The sequence below is a fragment of the Onychostruthus taczanowskii genome, unplaced genomic scaffold (assembly GCF_017590055.1).
Source record: "Onychostruthus taczanowskii isolate IOZ18803 unplaced genomic scaffold, ASM1759005v1 scaffold5, whole genome shotgun sequence".
NCBI classification, from domain to species: domain Eukaryota; kingdom Metazoa; phylum Chordata; class Aves; order Passeriformes; family Passeridae; genus Onychostruthus; species Onychostruthus taczanowskii.
In genome coordinates, this window is record NW_024502568.1 from 1669071 (window position 1) to 1692468 (window position 23398).

General features: G+C 38.7%; 1 protein-coding gene across 1 annotated transcript in view; it reads right to left on the bottom strand.

Moving 5' to 3' along the window:
* The window catches only part of FRMPD2 (FERM and PDZ domain containing 2), a 57768-nt gene that overhangs the window by 14638 nt on the left and 19732 nt on the right, over positions 1–23398 (bottom strand). The window contains exons 9-26 of the mRNA XM_041415486.1: positions 23006–23191; positions 21938–22094; positions 19409–19619; positions 18433–18536; positions 17350–17448; positions 16155–16262; positions 15924–16040; positions 15224–15459; positions 14552–14656; positions 13533–13626; positions 12991–13076; positions 10460–10558; positions 8926–9290; positions 6239–6536; positions 5203–5361; positions 4355–4529; positions 3060–3270; positions 1859–1896 (exon numbers count right to left, since the gene is read on the bottom strand). Coding sequence (XP_041271420.1) covers positions 1859–1896; positions 3060–3270; positions 4355–4529; positions 5203–5361; positions 6239–6536; positions 8926–9290; positions 10460–10558; positions 12991–13076; positions 13533–13626; positions 14552–14656; positions 15224–15459; positions 15924–16040; positions 16155–16262; positions 17350–17448; positions 18433–18536; positions 19409–19619; positions 21938–22094; positions 23006–23191 — 2848 coding nt within the window. The remainder of the gene's footprint in view (positions 1–1858; positions 1897–3059; positions 3271–4354; positions 4530–5202; positions 5362–6238; positions 6537–8925; positions 9291–10459; positions 10559–12990; positions 13077–13532; positions 13627–14551; positions 14657–15223; positions 15460–15923; positions 16041–16154; positions 16263–17349; positions 17449–18432; positions 18537–19408; positions 19620–21937; positions 22095–23005; positions 23192–23398) is intronic.

The window sequence follows — 23398 nt, forward strand, 5'->3', positions numbered from 1 at the left end:
GTCATGGAGCAGTTTCGGTTTAAAAGGACCTTGAAGATCATCTAGTTCCCACCCTCTGCCATGAGCAGGGACACCTTTCACTAGACCAGGTTGCTCAAAGCCTCATCCAGCCTGGACACAAAGATTTTCAAGGATGAGGTGTCCACAACTTCTGTGGGCAACCTCATCCAGTGTCACACCACCATCCCAGTAACGAATTTCTCCCTACTGTCTAATCTAAACCTGCCCTCTTTCAGTTTGATGCCATTCCCCCTTGTCTTATCTACATGCCTTGTCTTACATGCCTTTTTCAAAAACTCTCTGCAGTACCCCTTTAGGAACTGGAAGGAGCTGTAAGGTCTCCCCTGAATCTTCTCTTGTGCAGGCTGAACAACTCCAACTCTCACAGCCTGTCTTCACAGGAGAAATGCTCCAGTCCTCTGACCATCTTCATGGCCTCCCCTTCAAATTGCTCCACGTGCTTCTTATGCTGGGGACTGCAGAGCTGCATGCAGCACTCCAGGTGGGGTGTCACAGAGCAGTGGGGCACAATCCCCTCACTCAGCCTGATGGCCACACTGCTTTTGGTGCAGCCAAGGATATGATTTCTGGGCTGTGACTGTACATTGCTCAGTCATGTTTAGCTTTTCATCAACCGACACTCTCAAGTCCCTCTCAGGGCTGCTCTCAATCCCTTCTCTGCCCAGCCTGTGTTTATGCTTGGGATTGCTCTGTGCAGGACCTTCCACATCTTGTTTCATAGGAGAGGCAGGTAACTGCATCAGTACAGCGTTCATAACTCTATCAGAGGTGGACCAGGTCTCTTTACCTGTCTTGAGAAATCTTGGAAGCTGCAAAGCTCACACAAGGCTGTGTAAGCAAAGTCCTACCAGGCTACACATTTGCTGTGCTTTAGTTCTATCACGTTAACTCAGAGTGCACATAACTTTATCCATATCTTGTAGAAAATTGCTTCAGTTTATAGAAACAATCACACGGCTACATGTGTAAGGAAATCTGTCACTAACTTGACTTGGAATAAGTTCTTCAGGAAACCATATGCCAGTATTCAGATGATTGTAGGCCTGTGAATAATTGTGGTCCAGGATTACTTTTTAAAGTCATGTTTGCATAATTAAAAAAAACCAAAACCAAACGTTGAGATATCCAGTCAGGTAAATGAAACTGGGGTTAGGCCTGACTTAATGCTGCAGCCAGCTGTGCATTTGAAAGTATTACTTGCATAACTAACACCCTTTGTATGTGCTGACCTAGATGTGATACCTCTCCTTCCACCTGAGGGTGCAGGTACAACTCTGCTTGTTGAGACTCCTTAGGCTGCTAGAGCAATTCTGGTCAAATCTTTGTGGGTCAGATGATTGTTGAGGTTTTGTACCTGTTAGAGTATCAAATATCTCCCCTATAGGAATGCTTTTACGTTTATTAACAGATACTAGTGCTGCCTGCTGATTTTATATACATTCTTAATAACACTTTAAAAAGGTGGTCTAGATGATGAAGTAGTGGCTCATGTTAAATAGTCGCTCAAGAAGTGCTGGAAAACTTCTTAGAGAATAGTTTCAGTCAAAACAGATGTTGAAATATGATCACATAAAATTCCTATTTAATAACAAATTTAAAAAAATAGAAACTGAATATGTAACAAATTAAGTTTTTACAGAGAACTATACATTTTATTTCTATCTTTAAACAGCTACCAAATTTTCTTCAGACTCTTAAAATGGCCATAACAGAAATACTGAATGGCAAGTTACAATTTGTTAATAAGTTTTAAAAGCAATGAATCAATACCTTATGCTTATTTTCAAAATCAGAAGCAAGTTTTGAACTAAATCCCAAAAACATTAGCCTTACTTACTATTTTCCTGCTCTATAGGAACCACTGGATTGCCATTTCTGGGGGCAGAAAAAGTGAAATTTGTGAGCCATTAAGTGCTGCATGCTTTGTAAAGCTCATATGAAAATTATTTTTAGAAATTCAATTGTCTAAATAGAAGTTGTCCTTCTGTGATTTTGTTAGTGGTGCTTTTTTAAAGATAATTGATATCAGTATATGAAAATATTTGACTGTAGTGAAACATTTTATTGAAATGTGTTGGAGAAAAAAATAAGCGTGTTAAATCACCTGGCTCAGTACAGAGCTGCTTTCTGGTCCATTTTGAATTCAGCTTTGGTTACCCCCTGTATAAAGTGGGAATGCTCTTTTGTAAGTTCTTTTACCCTGTTTCTGTTTACCTCCTTTGTTTGTAAATTCTGACAATCAGGAGGTGCTGCCTACTGACTTGTTGTACAGCAAGATGTATAATGAGGCAGCAGTTTCTTCTTCTGTTAGATAAGCACAAGTTAATAAAACAGTGAGAAAAGTTTGAACTATGTTAAGACAGCTGTGACAGCCATTCTGTCACATGCTGTGGTTACATAACTCAGTTACTCACATGCTTTGAGTTAATATTTTACCATTCCTCTGAGATCTTTGGAAGCTATTTCTGCATCAGTCCAGGACCTGAGCTGGTGTGATATCAGACTGTGGAACACAGTGAATCAAAAGTGCAGCCATGAACTGATGAGTGAAATCCTTTCCAGCCAATTATTGTTCAGGCCTGGAAAGACTTTCTGGTCATGCTGCAGGTTAAATGCTGCATTTTTGGTACCTTTCTAAAATGTTTGGCTGTTGGAATTATCTCAGAATTTCTGATCAGAGAGAGTTTCTTGCTCATGGTTGTGCATCTGAGATTGTAAGGGAAAAGTTGACACTAGTGATGGAAATGCAAAGATTTTCCCTAGAGAACAAGACATATGAAAATGGTGCTCAGCCTCACAGTTAAAGGCTTCACATTTTGTTTTGGATGATGACATTTGAAGAGTTCTCATTTGTGTTGTATGAGTCTACTTGTACTTGCTGTGTTAGTTGTAATTACAAGGAGTTAAGATATCTTATGAATGTTATTTATCAGGTTGTACCATTCAGACCTTGAGATAAAGCATTTTTTGGTTTTGTGTTGTCTTGATGTGAAATTTAGACTTGCTTCAGCATTGGGATCAGGTATGCTCAGATTTACCTTGTGGCTTTGATTCGAACATTCTGGGTGGCAGCTTCACACACTCTCACTGCATCATCCAGGCTAATACCCTCAGTGCACAGTCCACAGATGTAAACAATCTGATCTCGTGGCTGCAAACTGCCTTCCACACTGGCAGGAGAGCCAGGCACTATCTCTAGCACATAAATACCTTGTAACTTGCTTCCAGCTCCTCCTGTCAACTTCAAGCCTAGAATAATGCAGAGAAAGCATCTTTTGTGGCAGAGTGTTTTGAATTTCGCTGTCAGTGACTTAAAGTGGAATAAATGTGAGTCACTGAAAGATAGGCTGAAGAAATCACTGACATTATAAACAACAGTCTTGCCCCAGTAAGATGGGATGTGTAAGCTGAACTGAAAGAGTAAAATGTCATTAGATATTAAAAAAGTATGGAAAAACTTAAATGGTGGTGTCCATCTCTGTGTTTCAGTGCTGCCCTAGTGCTTTATTTCTCCTGATGTTCAATAGTCATTGCAATAGGACACAGTTGCATAGCAGCAGCTCCCTCATTACCTGCACATTTAAATGCCTTGCAGTATTCAGGGTGCCACTGGGAAAGGAAGCCTACAACAGCTGAGGAGGGACCTACACAGTGCAAATGACACTCAAGGAATCTCTGAACAAACTAGATCCTACCTGGAAACAGGATGCTGTACCTGAGCAAATATAGCCATACTGTTTCCTGAGTCTACAGTTTTATCTGTGTGCAGTACTCATAGCATGCTACAGAAATATCAAGATACTCACATTGTGGGGATTTCTTTTATCGTTTGTATTGTTTGTAGATAAAGCCTTGTGTCTGTGGTGAATCAAGGATTCAAGTGGAGATTTTTTGAATAGCAAACTGTAGTCTCAACTTGTGGCTCATCCTTCTTAAATTTTACCTTTTCTTCAATTTATTTCTTTCCCTCCAAATAGATCTTTATGTGTCTCTGCAGGTAGTAGACGTTATTATCCAACTACCCAAAACTTATGTATATAAGTAACATAAGAATATGATATTGGAAATCTGCCAGAAACTTCAGTTAATGGGGTGATAATGCAAAGATCATTTTTTCCAGCTACCTTCATTAGTCTAATAAGAGATATTAGTCTTCCCTCTTAGGTGTTGCCCAAAAAAAAAAAAGCTCTCATTCCTTGGTCATGGGTGATCGTGGAGAGCATAAATGTGTCAAGATCACTTTGGATCATACTGATCTGAGAGAACAATTGCTTATGATTATCTTATGCTGTCATTCCTGTCCAAAATAGCAAATACAGCATTTACTACACACCTAGCTGTCCATCAGCACCCTTTGTGAGAGTAATTTCAGGAATCTCATCTGGCCTAACTGAGGGATGTGGGTCACTGTCAGCACGACCAACCACGAGGTGCAGATCTGGAGGAGAGCTTTGCAGTAAAGTCAGGACTTCATTGCATGGTAAAGATGTGACATCAATTCCATTCACCTAAATGACAAACCAGTAAAATCATGTCATAGATCTCACTGACCATCATTTACTTCTCCCTCTACTCTGAAGTTTGCATATGGACTTCAATTAGTTTTTACTTCCTTTTTATTGCTTTGCTATGGTATTTGATGCCAATAAATTTAACAATTAAGATTACAGTAATATTTCTTTTTTGAACTTTTATTTTTCTGAATGAAGAGTTTTAATAAAATAGCTTTTTTTTTCCATTGATGAGTTTCAATGGGAATGTTACAAAGATCAACATTCAAAAGGTCTTGTTCAAAATCAAGGAAGAGGGTCTTATGCAAAAAATGGAACATGAGTCAGGCTGAAAAACAGTTTTGTTATTACATTACAAAGGACATAATTCCTGTATCCTTTGTGTGTCACCTATCACCTTATTGCATTAATTCAGTTTATGTAATTTCATTGGGAAGGCATTTAATGTCTCACTTGTCTTGAATGCTCCTAGATTAATTTTATTTGCCTCATCATACAATCTATTCAGCCTGAGATTTATCCAACTGAGGTCAGCAGAATTAGATTTATTATATTATTTACATACCTAAATATGGGATAAATGGGTGATACTAAACAAAGAATGACAAAGCCGAATAACATTGATCTGCAAATATTTTCTCCTCTGCATAAAGTCAAAAAATTACTGTACCATAATGATTCTGTCTCCCCTTCTCAATCTTCCATCAGAAAGGGCAGGATCATTCAAGATTTCATCAACATATAGGCAGGTGTCCATTTTGTTAAGAACTACAGAGAATCCATAACCATTGTTCTCTGACTTCGTCAAAGTCACAAAGATCTCCATTTCCTGTTAAAACAAGCACAGGGTGTGTTTGATGTAGGCTTTTCTGTTGCTTCAGTAACATCTCCCACAATTTTTACATGCAGGTAGGAATCCTCAGATGACACAAGAGTGTGTAAAAAAGTGTTCTGCCGTATCCCAGAATTGTGGAGGTTCATGCTGATTGACTTCTAGGGCCTAGTAAAGCAGAGAATGCCACCAGGACCTGGGACTGGGCATTTGGAATGTGTAAAGAAAGGCTGGAGGCCTCTGAGCTGACAAGAATTGTGATAGCAGCGTGCAAAGATCACTGTTACTGCTGTTGCTGTCCCGCTGAAGGAAATGCCTGGAGCTAAATTTTGTCAACAGCGCTCTCAAATTAGTAGGAATTCAGAGCTCATTAGTGTTGTAGGAATGCAAGATGTTCAGCATTTGGCAGGACTGAGTCTTATCTTTTGAATAGTAATTAGCACAAGAATCATACTTTCTTATCAGGACATTACAGCAATATCACTGTAACAAAGTGATTTTCTGCATGGCCTTGAAACATGGCAGAAGAAACCCAAGTAGCTGACTCCAATTAATTTTAGAAGCTACTAGAGAGCTTTTAGGCCTTAATACACTGAGAATAATAATGCAGAATTTTCGAAAGTAGGAGAAATAGTAAGATGTCAAGAAAAAAGAAATAGCCTTAAGGCAAATGGTTAAGAATTCTGGAGAGCTGGGCATAGTGGAAGGTCTGCTTTATTTGAAGATTGTGGATATTCAGGAAAGTCAAAAAAGAAAAAAAAGTCTCATGTAAATAACATAGAAGATGAGTTAAAATTAATGTTTAAGACTGTAACATTCTTAAAATTGTTTCTTTTCCCTTGTATTCTACCTGTTGGTAATTTGGTGCCGATACCTGAATGCAGTCTTCATTTTCTTCCTTCTCTTCCTCTGGTTCCTCCAAGTCTTCCCATTCATTGTCACTGTCATGTGTCTGTCTGGCAGGCAGGGATGATGATGAGGGGCCACAAACAGGTGGCTGTGGGGTTGCAGTACTTGCAGAGACTGTCATGGAGCTTCCTCCTCCTCGTGGAAGTGAGGTCACAGACATTGAGCTGACAGTGAGATACTCTTCATCAATAGGGGTTAGAGAGAGAGTTTCAGGCATACATTTTGTGTTCAATAGGTCATCATGACTCTTATTAAATATATGGCTGGAAAATAAAAAGATTGCAGTGCTGGAGTTTTCCTCCATATGCTTTATTAGATGGCCACTGAAAAGTCTACTGTTTATGCATTGCCTTATTTTAATTTTAACTGAATTACTAGTTATGGTATTGAATTACTGTCTGAATCCTCCAATGGTAGTATAAAAACAAATAAGTAATCAATATTTTGCAAAGCTATTTGAAAGATTAAAAAGCTTTCATTATTTACCTTTGCAAAATCTTGGACTCTTTTAATTTTTTAAGGCGTTAATTAGAACTTTGGTTGCTTCTTGAAAAGAATAATTGGACAAAGTCCAGACCATTAATTATTTCATCTTCCATAAACAAATTAATTAACTTTTCTAGTAAGCAGTATGGACATTAAAATACCACTACAATTTTTATATTAGCATTTTTCTGGAAAAAGGAACACCAGCCACATTTTTGGCTTCTACGGGTCTTTCCTTGGTAACTGGGCATAGACCAGAAACATAAAATATTAAGTGGTTCCTGTTTCCTCATGAAAATAAGTCCTTACTCCTCTTTGTAAGCTTGCCTTTATTCTTATGCTTGCCTTGAGTTGTCTGAAAACCACCAATGAACTTATTAAATTAATTGAATTAAAATTATTATTGATTCTGTTCCACTATATTGCGGACAAAGTATTCAGCACTTTTGATGTTCAAGCCCAAACTGTAATCATACATGCTGTGTTTAACAGTTTTGGCTGTTGTCCTTCATGAACCGTAGAAGAAAACTCTGGCATTGTCTCCCAAAAATTTACCATTAACGTTCATGAAAATGCTGGAAACACATTTTTTAAAGTATGTTTTCTTCATATCAATCCTTATTGAAATATTGCTAAACTTCATTCATCTTAAAACAACCTAAAAGGGCATATTCATATCTACGTCAGCCAGGATGTTTTGCTCTTTGATAGCAGTGAACTGTCCATCATCTCCCAAACATAGACAACTAAAATAAAAATAAATTGCATGTCCTATATGAAATCACAGAACATCTCTGTAAAATTCATATCAGAAAATTTGTACATTTGCATGAAATATTTTGAGCAATCTGGAGAAATGTCTTCATTAATCAAAAGGAAGTCCTTTATTAATGCCTATTTCCTTCTGGGAATTTTGTGTGGTTTTAGCTGGAAGGATTTAAATTGAGATTATGTTTAAAATACTGTTTAAAATGCATGGCATCCTAAACTTCTCTGGCTGCCCTTTTTAAATGCAAAAGCTAATTCTAAATGATACTGAAAATATATCAAACAAAAACATTTATTTCAGAGCTTCCTCTTGGAAAGAATCCAAAACTTTTCTTGGAATTGGTATTTTCCCACAATAAACTAGTTTTGTTGAATCTGTGTTATCTCTTGGCAAGTATGGTTGCTGCAGACATATTTCTGCTGGTTTTACTCTCAGAAGTACAGAAGCAGATAATTAAGCAGGAGCTTCATTCATGAATTGAGTGAAGCTTCTGCACTTGAGAAAGAGATGCTAAAATTATGAACTGCCACTGTGATCCCACTTGGCTTGCAGTGTCAGGTAGTGCTGTCACTCCCCAGAGACGACTGTCTGAGGCTGTGTTTGATGAGTGTCAAAAGTAACAAAATAATTTCAAGTGACTGTATGGGGAAATAAAAATTAGATTAAAGCTGTAAGTAAAGGCCTCTAGAAGACTTTCAATTTGTCTTTGTATCAATCCTTTCTGTTCTGATAAATTATACTTTTTTGCACTGGGAAAGATGATGAAAATGGAATGGATTGTCTTCTGTGTGACAGTGGCTGATATATCCAAAGGAGTGTAAAAGGAGACTGAGTCCATTTGCACTACATTTTATTGTATCATTCCTCTGGCTCAGGGGTTCTATTGGCTTCTGCAGACCAGAAAAAATAAAATAACCCTTTTTTTTTCCTCCTTGATCACAGTTTTTCTTCTGAGGTGTTTTTATTTCCTATGAAAAAATTTGAAATTAAGAGATCACACAATATGAAAAAAATTTGATGCCTATTTAAGTCAACTCTGAAAACAGATGAAAGCAAAAGATCATATAATCAATAAAAACATATTTGTTTCCTGTTTAGGTGAACAGGTGTCTTTCCACTGATTTCAAATGGCAACCACCTTCAGCTGAACAGCACAAATGATTACAGTGGTGCAGAACTCTTACAAGTATCTTGCAATGCAGACTTATGCAAAATTCTAATGAGAGTAAATAGGGAAAGCAGATTAGGTGAGTCAGAATAAGATGATAAAACAAAATCTTCAGTAATCAGGAATGATTAGAAGCAGAGAGCCCTGTACTTAAACCTAAGCAATTAACTTTCAAAGTTCTAAGAGTCAAAGAACTCTGGGCTGCAGAATAGATTTTGGTATTCCCTACCTTTTGGCCTGTCCAAACTCACATGGTGAGTAGCAGTTCTGCTTCACTTCCTCCTCTAGAGAGTGGAAGACTTCAGAACTGGAAGCTTCTTGATGAATCTTCCAAAGATGCTTATAGAAACTTTCTCTGGAAGATGGGAGTTTCTGCATGGGTTTCTCTTGAAACTCAGCTTCCTGCTCTTCGTAAGCTGAGCTGTCATCCTCAGGAGGCTCACTGAAATCTTCTCCCACTGGAGAATCAAGGCAATCTTCGAGGTCTGGAGAGGTGCTACCTCCATCACTGGTAGATTGATCCATACTGTTTCCTGCCCTTGTGCTGCCTGGCATTTCTGCCACAAAGTCCTTAATTGGAGATGGTGCTGGAGTCTATTAAAAAATCAAAAATGTTAGTGTAACTCCTTTTTAATCTCCCATATTTTTTTCCTTCAAGAACAAAATATTTTGAAAAGGCAATATCAACAAGCTTCTAAATGAGAAAATACCAAATGGTAGCTGGAAGGAAGGAGAAAAATAGAAGGTACTCTCTCACCAAATAACTCTTTTGTCTTAATGCTTGTTTTTCACATTCTACAAGAGTTCCAATCAAAACTACTATACCAGGTCTCTTTTGCCAATGAATTATTTGCTAGAGGTTCTTTTTTAATATATCTGTTTATATCATGCCTCAGTGTTGTGTCGATATTCTCTTCATTCCATGGAAGTAGCTTCCAGACTTGACTCCCGTGCGACTGACCGTAGAAATCAGCCTCGGGCACACTGCAGCAGAGCAGCAGGAGTCAGTCTGTTATCTGGAGATGGTTCTGACTCTCATTTCTGTCTGCCTATGGGTGGCTATAAATCCTAGTGGGATGGGAACCATCAGGGGCCATTCTGAATGGAGCAAGAGTAGTGCTAATGCATATTCCTTATAAGAGTACTTGCTATGTGTACGTGAGGTGTCTTCAAGAAGCAGGAGTAATAATGCTAGCACATCTAATGGCCATATTCTAGTCTCTGCAGTGTCTATGGTTTGAGGGTATTTTTTGCTTGTTTGTGTTTTGTTTTTCCCCCTGAAGATTCTGCTAACTATCAATAAGAACCTGAATAACCAGTTGAAATTATTATTCCATTTATTTAACTTAATTAAGAGATAGTCTGGATAGAAAAAGTTCTTTATTTTCTTCTCACTTTGGGGAGTTAAAATAGCTGCATTTGAGAATATCACAGTTTTTGGCTGAGGATCTGGTAGAGCATTTTTAGAAGCACCAGTGGGAGACCTGCTTGGGTATGTGCTGTTTCCCTCCAGTGATAGTACAGCAACTCAAAAGTTTTTGGATGGGATAAATATGTTTCATGTCTGCCAGATTTGTATTATTTTTGTTGCTAAGAAACTCTAAGTTGAACTTTGCAGGTTGAGTTGAAACCAGGAAGGGAAAGAAAAGGAACAGAGGACCTTGAAGAAGAGGGAAAGTTGCCTTGTTCAAGACTGTATAGAAAATGTAATAGTGTCTTTGCAGGTTTACAGAAGCAAGTTTCTGTCAGAAGCTTTGCCTTACCAGAGCAATCTGCTCTATTTCTGGAAGAACACCTTTTGGTGGTCTGCAAAGTAGCAGTGTAACTTCTCGAGGGGCTCCTCTTAACAAATGCAGGACATCCTAAACAGAAAGAAGAAATGTTATATTGCTGATGGAACAGAGTAAATGTCACATGCCATTTTACCAACTGAGATGGAGAAAATTTTTATTGTGAATGCTACATTTCTGGTATTTATGCCTCTCAGCAGTGTCTGAGGGCCAATATTCACCACTGAAGGATTTTCATACAAATGGACCATAGTTTATATGTGAACATGTATCTAAAGTAAAGTCAGTTCAATTTAAAAACTTCTGCTTCACCATCAGGCACATAGAGTTTAGGTGAAATAATTTTCTTTTCTTGAAGAAAACAGAATTTCAGGCAAATTCATTCAAACCACATGTGGCAGTAACATCTTTGGTCAATTATTTCAGCATAGCTCCCCAAACTGCCATATTCCAATGAAAAAAATATAAATCCACACGCAGGCCATTACCATTTAATTTCTTAATTGAGTATAGAATTTCTCATTCCAGGTTAAAAACTTACACAGGACTTACCACTCTTAGTAGAAATTTGAATCTGGGGCATTATATTTAGCACGACATTACAAAGCACAAATGACCACAGGGGAAAATTGTTCCAATCATGCATAAAAGCAACAAAGATTCCAACTAATTAACAACTGTTGTGCATCTAACAAGAGAATTCATACATTAATGGTTGAAACTTAGAAATTAAATAGCAAAAGAAATTAGCTGTCAGAATTTATTTAGAACAGAAATTCTACATAGGAGTTCTAGAGAGGAATCCTACATAGAAATCAGAATAATTATATGCAAATTCTGCCTCGCTCTGGTGATAATTAAGTTTAAATGCATTGTTTTTATTAACCTGTTACCCAGATGGAGCCCCAGTAATAACACTTCCTGCTACCTGATACAGGAGCCCTTTGAGAGGTTTCCCATTCACAGCTAAAATGACATCTCCAACTTCAATTTCTCCATTCTCTTCAGCTGGCTGCCCTGGAAACAGTCTTTTGATCCTGACAATAGCTCCTCCAAGGTGTTCGCAGGTATCTCCTTCCATCTGCAGAACACTAAATCCAAGGCCTCCAGAATTCTTGGTTAATTTCACTTCAAATGTGTTATCTGCTCAAATCAGAGATTGGAAAATAAGTGGGAACCACGGCATATGTACACCCTGAGGAGCCAGTATAAACTATACTCTCAAAAGACTTTTTCCTAAGGTGCTGCAGAGGTAGATCTACCAATAATAAAGTCAAAAGAAAGTTTAGGTGTTCCTTTATCTGGTGTAAGTCTTTGAAATCTCACAGTCAGAATAGGGAGAGCTGGAATCTCTTCCACCATGTGTTCACAGGCTGGTACCAGCCCATAAAGGGAAAAGCTTTTTGTACCAACATAAAGAGATTCACATGCTGTATTTTCTGATATTCTTCTGTAAGTGTTGCATAGATTTTACTATTCTGTAACTGTCTGGTGTTAATTTAGGTTTTTCACTCACCAGCATAAGCTGGCATTGGAGCTACTGCTCTTTCCAGTCAAGAATGAGAGATCAGGCCTTTCCCAAACACCACACTTGTAGCTGAATTCTAATGTAAAGGAGTAACTGCTCCGTGGAAAAGTATGGTTGAGACTTAGTGTTTATGACACAACCTGCAGTAAAAGATACAGCATTTATTTGTTGGCTAAATTCTGTGTAAGTGATCTCTAAATCTTCTGCTTTTAAGAAATTAAGCAGTGGCAGTCTCCAGTTCACTGCAGCTTCATCACTGTCACAGCATCAGCAGCTGTGCTGGTGAGGCTCTGCCTGGGTAACAGCCTGGCCACATCCACACAGCTGCTTCCTGCCCGGGACTGCTGTGCAGTACAGGCAGGGGTGTTCCCTTGCCAGCCCAGTCTCACAAAGGCTGAGAGATACAGTATTGATGCCTAGGGTAAATTCAGCTATATCTAGCCACTATAACTCTATGAACATCAGAAATATTTTTTTTTATAATTGATTTTTGATTATGTCATCAATATTGAATATTATAATTTTATTCAGTATACAGTTTTCCTTCCAGCCCAAAGAAATTTCATATACTTATTTTCATTCATTCCTTTCCTGCACATTGTAGGAAGTCACCCTGAGTTCCTTCTTTATCACTTACCATCTGTCAAAAAGCAGCAGTCCTTGGTGCCATCTGTGAGGGATGTTGCCACAGAAACAACTGCACATCGGTCCTCCTTTCTGTCATTAGCAGTCAGACAAGGCTCTGCCAATTGGTAGTTTCCCCTTTCTAGAACCAGTCTGGCAATCTAAAACAGTGATAGACAGGTTCCAGTTACACAGGACACAGTGAGTCCTAAGTCTTTGTACTTTTCTCTTTAGAGGAATGGGGTAGAGCAGAGGGGGGGATGGTTCTTTTGGCCAAGCTTGGCTACTTTGCTTCATAGTAAGTTCCGTTTCGTCTACTGTGTATTTTATTGATCTCTGCTGTTGTACAAACCTGGCCAGATTTCTTAAGGTGCTCCACAGCCTGTTTGTGGGTGATGCCACAGAGGCTGATGCCATCTACTTCCAGCAGACGATCACCTGGGGTAAAAAAAGAGAACGTCCAGTTGCTTTGATGTTCAGGTTCAGAGGGTATAAACCTTGAGGCTGCCCATGTTGCAATAGGTCTTCATGCTTGCCTGTGTCAAATTAATATTAATTCATAGGAAAGCAGTACTGCTTGCTGCACAGCGTTCTATAACCAGCAGCTAAAACTTTCCAGAGTATTCTATGCAGTGGTAGCATCTGGATAGCACAGGAACAATGATGTCAGAGTCACTAGCTTGATGGCAGCTACAGAAGGTAACTCTACAATGTTGGTGTGAGGCTTCTGTTTTTTTCAGTGGGATCCCTACATGTAGTACAGGGACAGGCTGAGGAATGATGGACCATTTATTATACTTTGCAGTTGTAGCACCTCCAATCCCAAATGTGTTTCATTGTCCACACTAACAGTGAACCCACCCCAGCCCAGGGTGTTATTGCCAGACATGTTACCTATCTTTATTTGTCCGTCCTTGTCTGCTGGTCCCCTGGGAATAATTGACTTCACATATATCCCACCATGACGCACACTGGTATTAATTCCACCCTGCAAAACATGCCCACAGATTAGAGTTTTCATATATTCTTCCTGTGGTAAAAATCAAAGCAACTTACGCATGCATTATAAAGTAACTGCTTCAGGAATTACTTTTTGCTTTAAATACTGGGGAAATGGGAACGAGGATATTACTCCAGAACCCCATCAAGTTGTAATATACTTCCATAGGCAGTAATATTATCTTGCTTTCTCAGGAAAATGCAATGTACTTCTATGTGACTATATAAAAATATTTACTAAATGTTCATAAATTTTTCCCTATGCTCACATAAAATGGTCTTGCATCTTTCAGCTATTCTCTAGCTCAGCTTCTAAGCTGTGCAATATCCATGCTTCAATTATTAATCTTTCGGACAGTATATAAAGCATGGACCTCAACTTGAGCATTCAGAGAAATTCCAGATTAATCTAAGAATCATGTTCTGTCCATCTACATCCCCTGGCCAAATTCAGATGAAAAAAATGGCCCTTCATTTCTTCTGCAGGCAATGAAATGGCTGTTGCTTCACATTCTATTTCAGTAAAGACTAAAGACATCTCAGCCTGGAGGGGTAATTCAACTTTAATAGCTAGGACAAGGCCTTGTTATCCAAATGTGGCAGACATTTCTTCTCCACTCCTCCCTGACCTTCTCTAGTCCTCCCTGACCAAACTGTGCTTTCAGTGGTAGGTCTTGTTCTCAAATCAGGTTTTGTGCTGCCATGTGCTTTATGCCGGGACACTTTCACAGATGTTGTGGGTAAGAACCAGGCAATGAGCAGAGACAGTACTCCATGCATTCTATGCCAATCCGTTGGACACTTAGGTTTACAGTGTGCCATGCTAACAGTTTCTGTTATCAGCCTATCTTCTGTCTTTGTTCTCAGTCAGGTAACAATTCGACAGACAATTAAAGATTAACAGTGACACTTGCAGTCACGCTGATTCCAAAAGTCCCATCTTCTTTAACAAGCTCCACCGTGTAGACTTCCTTTGAGTTGGTTTCTGATGGAGATGGTAAGTGGGAAGAATCAGCTGCCTGTCTCAAAAAATAAAAATTTTTAATGAGATTACAGCATCTTAATTTAAAAAGAAAGGCAGGGAAAGGATTTTTTTTTTTTTTAAAAAGGAAGACAGCATTTCCAGAAAATGTAAAACGTTTGATCCTGCTGTCACTGTAAACCTGGAGCGATACCATTTATATCTCTGATATTATTGGAAGCTTAAGCTAATGCTACTTAAAATGCAATCTGTCCAAATGCACATAACCTGAGTATATGTAGGGAGGATGTCTAAAAGTAAGAAATTAGACACAGCATGTTCTGGGACTGGTTTGAAAACTTAAAAGGTTGTAAGAAAATAATCAAGAATTGGTCCCTCCACTGGAAAAAGAAGGAGATTTTTAAAAACATTTTGTAGAACAGTTTCCCTATTTATTCATGTATTCTAGACATGTCTATAATTTTGACATTTCCAATGTAATTTATTTCAAGGTTTTCTATCTCCTTTCCTTCACTGTTACTTTCCCTTCTACATGTATCTGGTATGTTGTTATATGTGGTGTGCTGGGTGTAACATTACTGAGTAGCATCAAAATCTCAGTTACCTCTATATCCAGGCTATCAGCTGAAGGAACTGGAATCCTAGGGCCCAGTTTTGATGCTAAATTCCAAGAGAGAGTCTTCTCAAGTTCATCTATATTTGTGTCCTGTTCTCTGGGGAGAGCTGTATGACAATCCTGAATCTTTTTTCTCCCACTGTCTACACAAGAGATCTCAGATCCACTAGTGCTGTTTCCTCTTGATAGATTCTTTTCTTCATTTAATCCTTCTTCATACATGTCTGTAAAGCCATACCAAAATAAGACATTGTTGAATATAAATACCAAGTAAACTTAAATAAAAATATTATAACGCAGCACAAGAGGACAAAGTAACTTCTTATTTCAACTGATTGTGAAATCAGATCTATAAAATGAGTTAGTCAATGTAAAATAGAGCACTGCTATTGTAAGTGTTCAAAAATGTGTTTGCTTCCTCACTGCAGAGGACTATGCCTCTCTGTCAGAGAAAGAAATGCTGAAATTCCTTTAGTGTTCAGCAGTGCAGCCCATAATAGATTTTTTCACACTGATATAACAGAGACTTCACATGATACCTACCAGAAGTCAACTATTTTAGTGTATGGTTGTTCTAACTGGCAGTCAGGAGCAGGAATGTAGTACTACATCCCAGTGCCTATTAAAGATGAGTGTCCCGAGTTAACCATTAGCATCCCAGAGCCAGCAGAGGCCTTTGCCTTGATACCTTTGGGTTGAGAGATGATGAGCTCCACTTCATCGGGAGAGTTCTGTATGATTTTAACTGCAGTATTAAATGAAACACCCTCAAGACTAATATTATTCACAGAGATGAGTCGTCCTCCTTAAGAAAAAAAAATATAAAAGCAAGAGAAAGCACATCTAAATAAGGAAATAAATCCAGAGTAGCTAACTTTAAACTAGGCAAGTATTTTAATTCTAAAGTACAGAAAATGACCTGGTTTGATATTTCCAGCTCTGTCTGCAGGTCCCCCAGGGATAATTGAAGCGATGAAGATACCAAGGTCTAATTTTCCTACATTTTCTCCTCCAATAATTACAAAACCTGCAAACACGAGATAACATGAGAATGCAAACACTAGCGGTATTAAAAAATATAAATCTTAGAAGGACAAAAGGCTCTTACTCCAGTGGCATACCTTTTGTACACGATCTGAAGGATGGGGAGCTTTGATTTACAGGGCATCAAGGTCTTGACTTGGGAGAGTTTTAACTTACATTATAATTAAAGTGTGCTGGTGACTTTGGTCACTACTTAGATATAATTTCCCAATAACAATGTTTTCCTGGCTTAGTACTTTTAGAGACTCTAACTACTTTTTTTCATGAGTCATGAACTAGGTGGACCTGCATCATTTAACACCTGCAGGAGGGAAATGGTATAAAAGCTCATGAGATAAATTTGAACATCATTCTACATCATGCAACCAGGAAACCTGAGGTGGGCCATGTAAACTTCTAATGTAAGAGATCTAAGAAAATCAAGTCTATTGTTCAGTAGTTCAGTTTCACTATCCTAACTCTGACTATTGAAATATATTCTTCTCACTTCTATAATAGTTGGGTTTGGGATGAGGATATTACACACAGACCTGCACCATTTATGAATTTGATTTTTAACTGTATTAATGGTCATTTGTGAAACCTGATAGTCTAAACTCATCCACAAGAACTCGATACAGTGTGATTAAGGTATTAAATAACAAAAATATTATCCAGGTAGTAATCCAAAAGTTGGGAAACGTTCATTTGAAGGTGGTGTAAATATTTTGCACCCCACAGGCACCACCTGTAAGGTCTAAGATAAATGAAATCAGTACATGTGTATTTCAGATGCAAAACTAAAACCATGTTTTTCTCATTCCACTTCTTAGCACTTGGTTCCTTTGGTCTCTGTGGCCTTATTTAATCCTCTGAAAATATAATGGTCTTGATTTATGTTCTTAGTCCTTTTCAGTCCTAGAAATTCTGAGTCTGAGAAATTCACAAAGATTGGCACTCTTACTCTATAAGAAGAATAAATGGACTAAAGGAGTTTACAGACTTGCCCAGCCTGAGTCAGCAAGTGCCAGTGTTAGCACCAGGATCTGATAGTCCCAGTAGCAAACATAACATTTATGTTCTTTACTTACCAAATCCATTCTTAGGGTCACGTTTTAGGCTGACACATATGATTTCTCTTTCTAGACCACTCAGCAAAACTTCCTTTTGGATGGCTGGTGATCCAGGTGCTGCAGAAACAAAACAGCTAGAATAAATGTAGATTAATGCTGGGAGACAGTATATTCATGCATTATGCAAAACTGGAGCTTCAGAAATTAATATATATTTTATCCTTGATTTCATCATTACTGTTACTTTGACTCAATGCAATTCTGGAAGGAAGCTCAAACAAGTGTTCAAAAGTTTACATTCTTTCAAAAAAACTTTGTACAGAGCTGTGCAATCTTGTCCTATAATGTTTCTTTCTGGGAGAATATATTTCTGCAACATTTTTATTAAGATTAGAATATTTAAAGAGTCAGACATAGTGCCCATTGAACCTGAGGGTGATGTGGACACAAAATCTCCTGAGGGCTCTAACCTTAGGCCCTGTGGGCCCTTTTGGCTCTGAAGGTGCAATCCAACCAACACTGATTGCAATGGTGACTTCTTAACATTGAGCAATTGCCACAGTGTGCTTAAAGTACTGTTCTAATTTTTAAATGGACTAACAAGATAAGCATAGCTTCATATTCCATAGACTGGCTCCCCATGTGCATGCAGTCTGGCTTCTGATAGAAAATTAGATATCCAGTCCTTATTCCAGGAAGTGTCATGGAAGTTCAAGAGCAGAGGAAAGACCTGGAGCCTATGCTGTCTCATGCATAATTTATTGAGTTGTACATCTCACTTTTGAACCAAACAATGACCTCTGAGCCACAGGGATGTTGTCCCATGCAAGAGTCTCTGGGTGTACTGAACTACATCTCTGTAGAGCATTAGGTACCATTATAGAATCATTTTATCACCAAGTCCCTTACCACTGAACCTGACGCAAAGCAGGAGTTAAAGGGGAGAAAACAGCTTGTCTTGATAAACTCTGGATTAAATTCCAGGACTAGAAGTAAAAAAAGGATAGTGTTTAGTCCATAAATAAAATATATGTTTGTCCCCTTCTATTGGAACAATAAACATGGAAGGGTACTGTCTCTCTTTGTGATTATTATACTCACCACTGATGGTGTTCTGAGCTGAATGGATAGAGAGGAAGTCATAAGTCCTTTGCTTTCCATTCAAATTGATGTGCATTTCTGACTGGGATAGCCCTGATACAGATCTGCATGGCAGGAAAGGAAGGCTGTGTTACAATAAAAAATCAGCAGTGGTATTTAGCACCCTTCATTGTCATTAGTCTGTCAGAGCCGAGTTGGGAATGCACAGGTTTATAGCCTTTCAATGAGTATTCTGATTTCTGGGACATATTTCATTTTAAGCAAGGTTTATCCTTGCCAGCATTTGCTTCCAAATAACAGCTGCCATTAGACCACTCATCATTACTTATTCCTCCTGTGTCTTGCTCTGAGCTGACTGCGGGTATCAGAAAAACACAGCACAGCTTCCCCATCATTCATTTAGCCCTGCTTTCCATTTAGACAAACCATGTCTGAAAGTATTTCTGGCAGTCCATGTTCTCCTTGACTCTATTCTAACTCATTGTATTCTAAAACGCACTAGAATTCATCTTGAGGCTGTGCAGCTATAGTAACCACCACACAGGAGAATGCACCAAAACAAAGAGGGAGAAGTTCTTGCACTGTTCCCTATGAACTGCACATTTGGACATGGAGGAATCAACTAAGTAATGATCTCTGCATTCCTGATCAAAACCAGCTCCTGATGGTATTTTAGTTCACATACTGTAATTTCCAGTGAAGATACACAGACATTGAAGATTTTACATTTATTCTCCCTCATTTTTATGCTTCCTCATAACCCAATTAGTGGTTTCTTCTTGAGTCTGGTACAAATTTAAATGTCACTCTTTTTCAAGTTCTTCTCTCTTAGTCTATTAACTTCCTGCCTGCATTTGCATTACTGCTGGCACCATGGAGCCCCAGACCTTTTGGTATAACCACAATAAGAACTTTTTAAAAAATAGTTTATGTCTGAGTCTTCTTACACATGTTCAGAGAGAAAAGGCAAACCTACCTGCCAAGATTTATTTTGTGTCTGGTCCTGTTGTTGGTTTCCACACTGAGGTTATCACAAGATTTGCTCATCATCCCAGCAGAAAGGTTTTCCAGGTTTGCTCCATAGAGCACATTCTCTGAGCGAGACAGTCTCTGAATAAGGGCAAGGTGTTCATGTTGAGCTGCATATGCAGAATTTGATTTCTCTATTTCCACAAATTTACTGTCCTCTGAATGAGAAGCAAGAGAGGGGAAGAAGCAAAGACAAATCCACTGATATTATTGCATCTTTTTAAGCTTAAAGGAAATTTAAATAAAATCTTTTGAATATGACAGAAAAAAACATTGACATTGCAGATATATTTGTTCTTTTATCCTTGAGGGTACCTACGCCTTGGGGTGAGTAGAAGGAGTTTTCTTTCGTAATAAGTATATGCTGCACTTAGGTTTAATTTCTGTGAATTATACTACAAATGCAGGTCAGAGAGACACCAAGCAACTGAGTTGTTTGCACAAGTGAAGTGCAATGGGGACCATCTTGGTGGCAGCACTTGCTGTCCAGTTTTCTACCTTTCTGTGAAATCTAGTACATGCTTAATGATGCCTGGACTCTGCTATATAAAAATCTGTCCTCTCAAAAGATTTCATTTTTTCTGAAACAAGGTGGTGCTTAAGGAGATATTAGTTTATTTAGATTCTCAATGGATGGGCTCAAGAGGGGACTTGGAGGATGGAGGAACAGCAGGCAATTGGAGACACATTGGAAAGTAAAACAAAAACTGGGCTTGATACAGGCTAGCATAAACATGAGCTTAAATTCTGCTTGTACATGACAGCTAAACTCCTTTGTGTTTTCCTAACAAATGGTAGCCTGAATACAACTCTCTAGAACACTGCTCTGCAGCATTAAATCTAGGTTCCCTCTTTCCTCAGTGACTTGGACCAGAGGCACTTCTTAAGGCATCAGAAGGCTTAACTGTCCAGAGAATTAGCACGGCCTTGGAGTTGCCACAGTGATTCTGAAGTAGAGGGTTGCTTCAAGTTTTGAAGTGATGGTGACTTATACATCTGAACAGTGCATCAGAAGCAGAAGCATGCAGAAAGACCCTCATAATCTCTTACAGCCTCACTGTGGTGGCAAAGGCAGAATTTTGAACTCCTGTCTGTCACTGCCTTACTAAGCTTTTTTCTGGGACAGCAAGCACACACTGAACCCAGAACCTGGGGTCACGTGGCCTGTGTAAGTCTGGGTTGTTTCAGTAATTTGGTGTACTTGGATTATAATTTTCTTGGTTCTCAATAATTTTATTCTGTTATATATGGGATGTAATAATTTTTTAAAGATTAATTATCACAAGCAAATATGACACAGGAAACTGTAAGATGCACTACTAGCACTCATTTGAATGCAATAAAGCACAGTCCCATTAAATTATGTTAGGAGCTGGAGATGTCAAGCACCAAATATTCAGGTTCAAGATTCCTTGAACCTAAATGCCATCCTAGGGCCTTTTTCCATGGTAGCAATTTTGTGCAAAAATTTCACCTTTCATGAAATAATTTTACTGGTAAGGAGGCAATATATCAATCATCCTGTTACATGCCATGGTAGTATTCGTTGCCAACACATTTATGGTTTTACTACAGAAAGGGGCATTCCAGCAGATAAGGCAGTACACTTGATTCTCCTGCAGTGACTCACCAGGTCAAACAGTCAGGAGTTGTAAATGATCATGATTCTACTCAAGGCAGAGGATGAGCTAGTGAAAACTCCTGTTGCTCCAGAGTCAAGAGTGATGACAGCTGTCAGCTTAGGCTCTTTTTTCTTTTGTGCCTAAGTTTCCTCATAATAATCCCCACCTTTTTTTTCAGAACATGCTGAGAACTGTGGGTGAGATGTGCTATGTATCTGCCCTGGATGGAGCAGAATCTTGTTAGAAACCATGGAAAATCTAAAGCCTGAGGAGGTGCTGTTCATATCTTCCACAGCCATGGCAAAATCTAAGATAAGAGCTGCTAGCAGCTGTATACTTAAGTGGGTATGACTCATGTGCCTTTAGTGGTTGAGTGGTTTTGTCTTGGGACTGAACCACTGGGCTGCATCCCTGTCTTAGGCAAAATAACTAAGTGCAGCTCCAGCATTTCTGGGCACTATTGTAGCTTTAATTTGTGTAGAACATTTTTCAGGTTACATTTGGGCTAGGTCTGATGTATTTCTGCAAAATTCTCAGCAGCCGAATTTTCCTGAAGAGAAGTGAAAAATCACACATATTTCTTCTTTAAATCTGAGTTTAACTACATAGCTGTTGTTATCAGAGGATTCCTCTTCACCCCCTGCACATGCCTACTCATATGCACATGCCAAATTAGATCTAATCAGACAAATCAGACTCTTCAAACTTTCAGTGTAGTAGGAGACATTATTTTCTAAATGAAGCAGGGTGAAACTGAGGTGGCAGGTTCTAATTCTCAGATTTGGTCATTGTACCTTACCTAAAGCATAACCTTTTCCTGTGGTCCCAGTAACAAAAGTGCATTTATACCTCACCTGATGAAGTTTGACGAAGTTGCCTAGAATTCATCTGTGCATTGAATTTGTGCTGGGCAGAGCAGAGGTCCAGTAGGTATTTACATGTCTTTGCTGTATCAGTAATGAAGGTGTGTTTCTTACCACTGAAGCTGCTTTCAATCATGAATTTTTTTCTCTGAAGAGGAAAAAAAAAGCACAGGTTGCTTCATATACCAGTCATTACACTGAGGCACTGACAATTCATTTATATAATCTTGTTGGTTTCTTCAGTTGTATTTATGCCTGACTGCATTCCTTTTGTCTGCAGTAAATGCCTGTTGTAAATTCAGCACTTGTAAGCCGGGTGTCTGTCACTGGGATCGTGACTCTTCTATGTTGAAAGTCAAGAACCTCAGGACACTGAATGCAGTGATAGCAGTTTGCTAAAAGTGCAAAATTTGGTCCTACAGATGTTAAAAGTATTAAACAAATTTAATATGAAAAGGAACATATCTTCAAGGGGGAGAAGGACCCCTTTTGGAGAGCAAACAAGCTGGGAAATATGTGATCCAGTTTGACACCTGAACTGTACAACAGTACATTGATGTTGTATACCTCTAATGTCAAAATCCCATTTAGAAATGGGTCACAATCTTGTCACCAATACTAGTTTGTTAGCAGACTTCAATATGCTAAGAGATGAGTGTGGGAATAATGAGATGTGGAAAGTGGAAGACATCATCCCATGTCTGGGATGTAAGCAGAAAAACAGAAGAAAAGAGCAGTAAAGACAAGAGAGGAATGAATATAGAATATGCTGTGGAGAGATTTGACATAGTCTCTGTAATAGTCAGCACCAGATTATCCAGTTTTATGGTAATTTGTCTTTGGCCTTGGCATAAATACTGCAGAACTAAACCTCACAAAGAACTCAGGAAGTTCATATGCACATCCAGGTCCAGCTTTGATTTTAAACTTTTCAGAGAGGACTTGCCCATATAGAGTGAATCTAATTCTCATTCTGAATGCAATAAATTTATCAAAGCCACAGGAAGAAAGGCAGTAAAAGAGTAGAGTGGAGAAGAGATTCAGTTAGTTCCAACTCACATGAGCTGAAATCCTCTCTGTTTCACGCCACTGGAATCTTAAACTGGCAATTCTTGTGTGATTTTTGTTCTCATAGACGATGATGCCTTTGGCACAGATTCCCAGGACGATGTCCCCTTCTGTCCCTTTCTTCTCTTGGGACACACGATAGAATAGCACTCCATATTCAGGAAGTTGCTGAGTCACCTTGTAGAGAAAAAGTGCTTTTACTATGCCTTACTCAAAAAGATTCATGAGAAGAAAGGTAGATGGAGGAGAAAATGCTTGTGAGTGTCTGAGGAGCCAGGGTCTGCCCCTGCCATCTAACCATGTAGGGGATATTCTGAGAAACTCACCCAGAGGTTCTGGGTGTCCATGCTTGTCTTTCTACCCCCTGTACTTGGCCACAAAAGT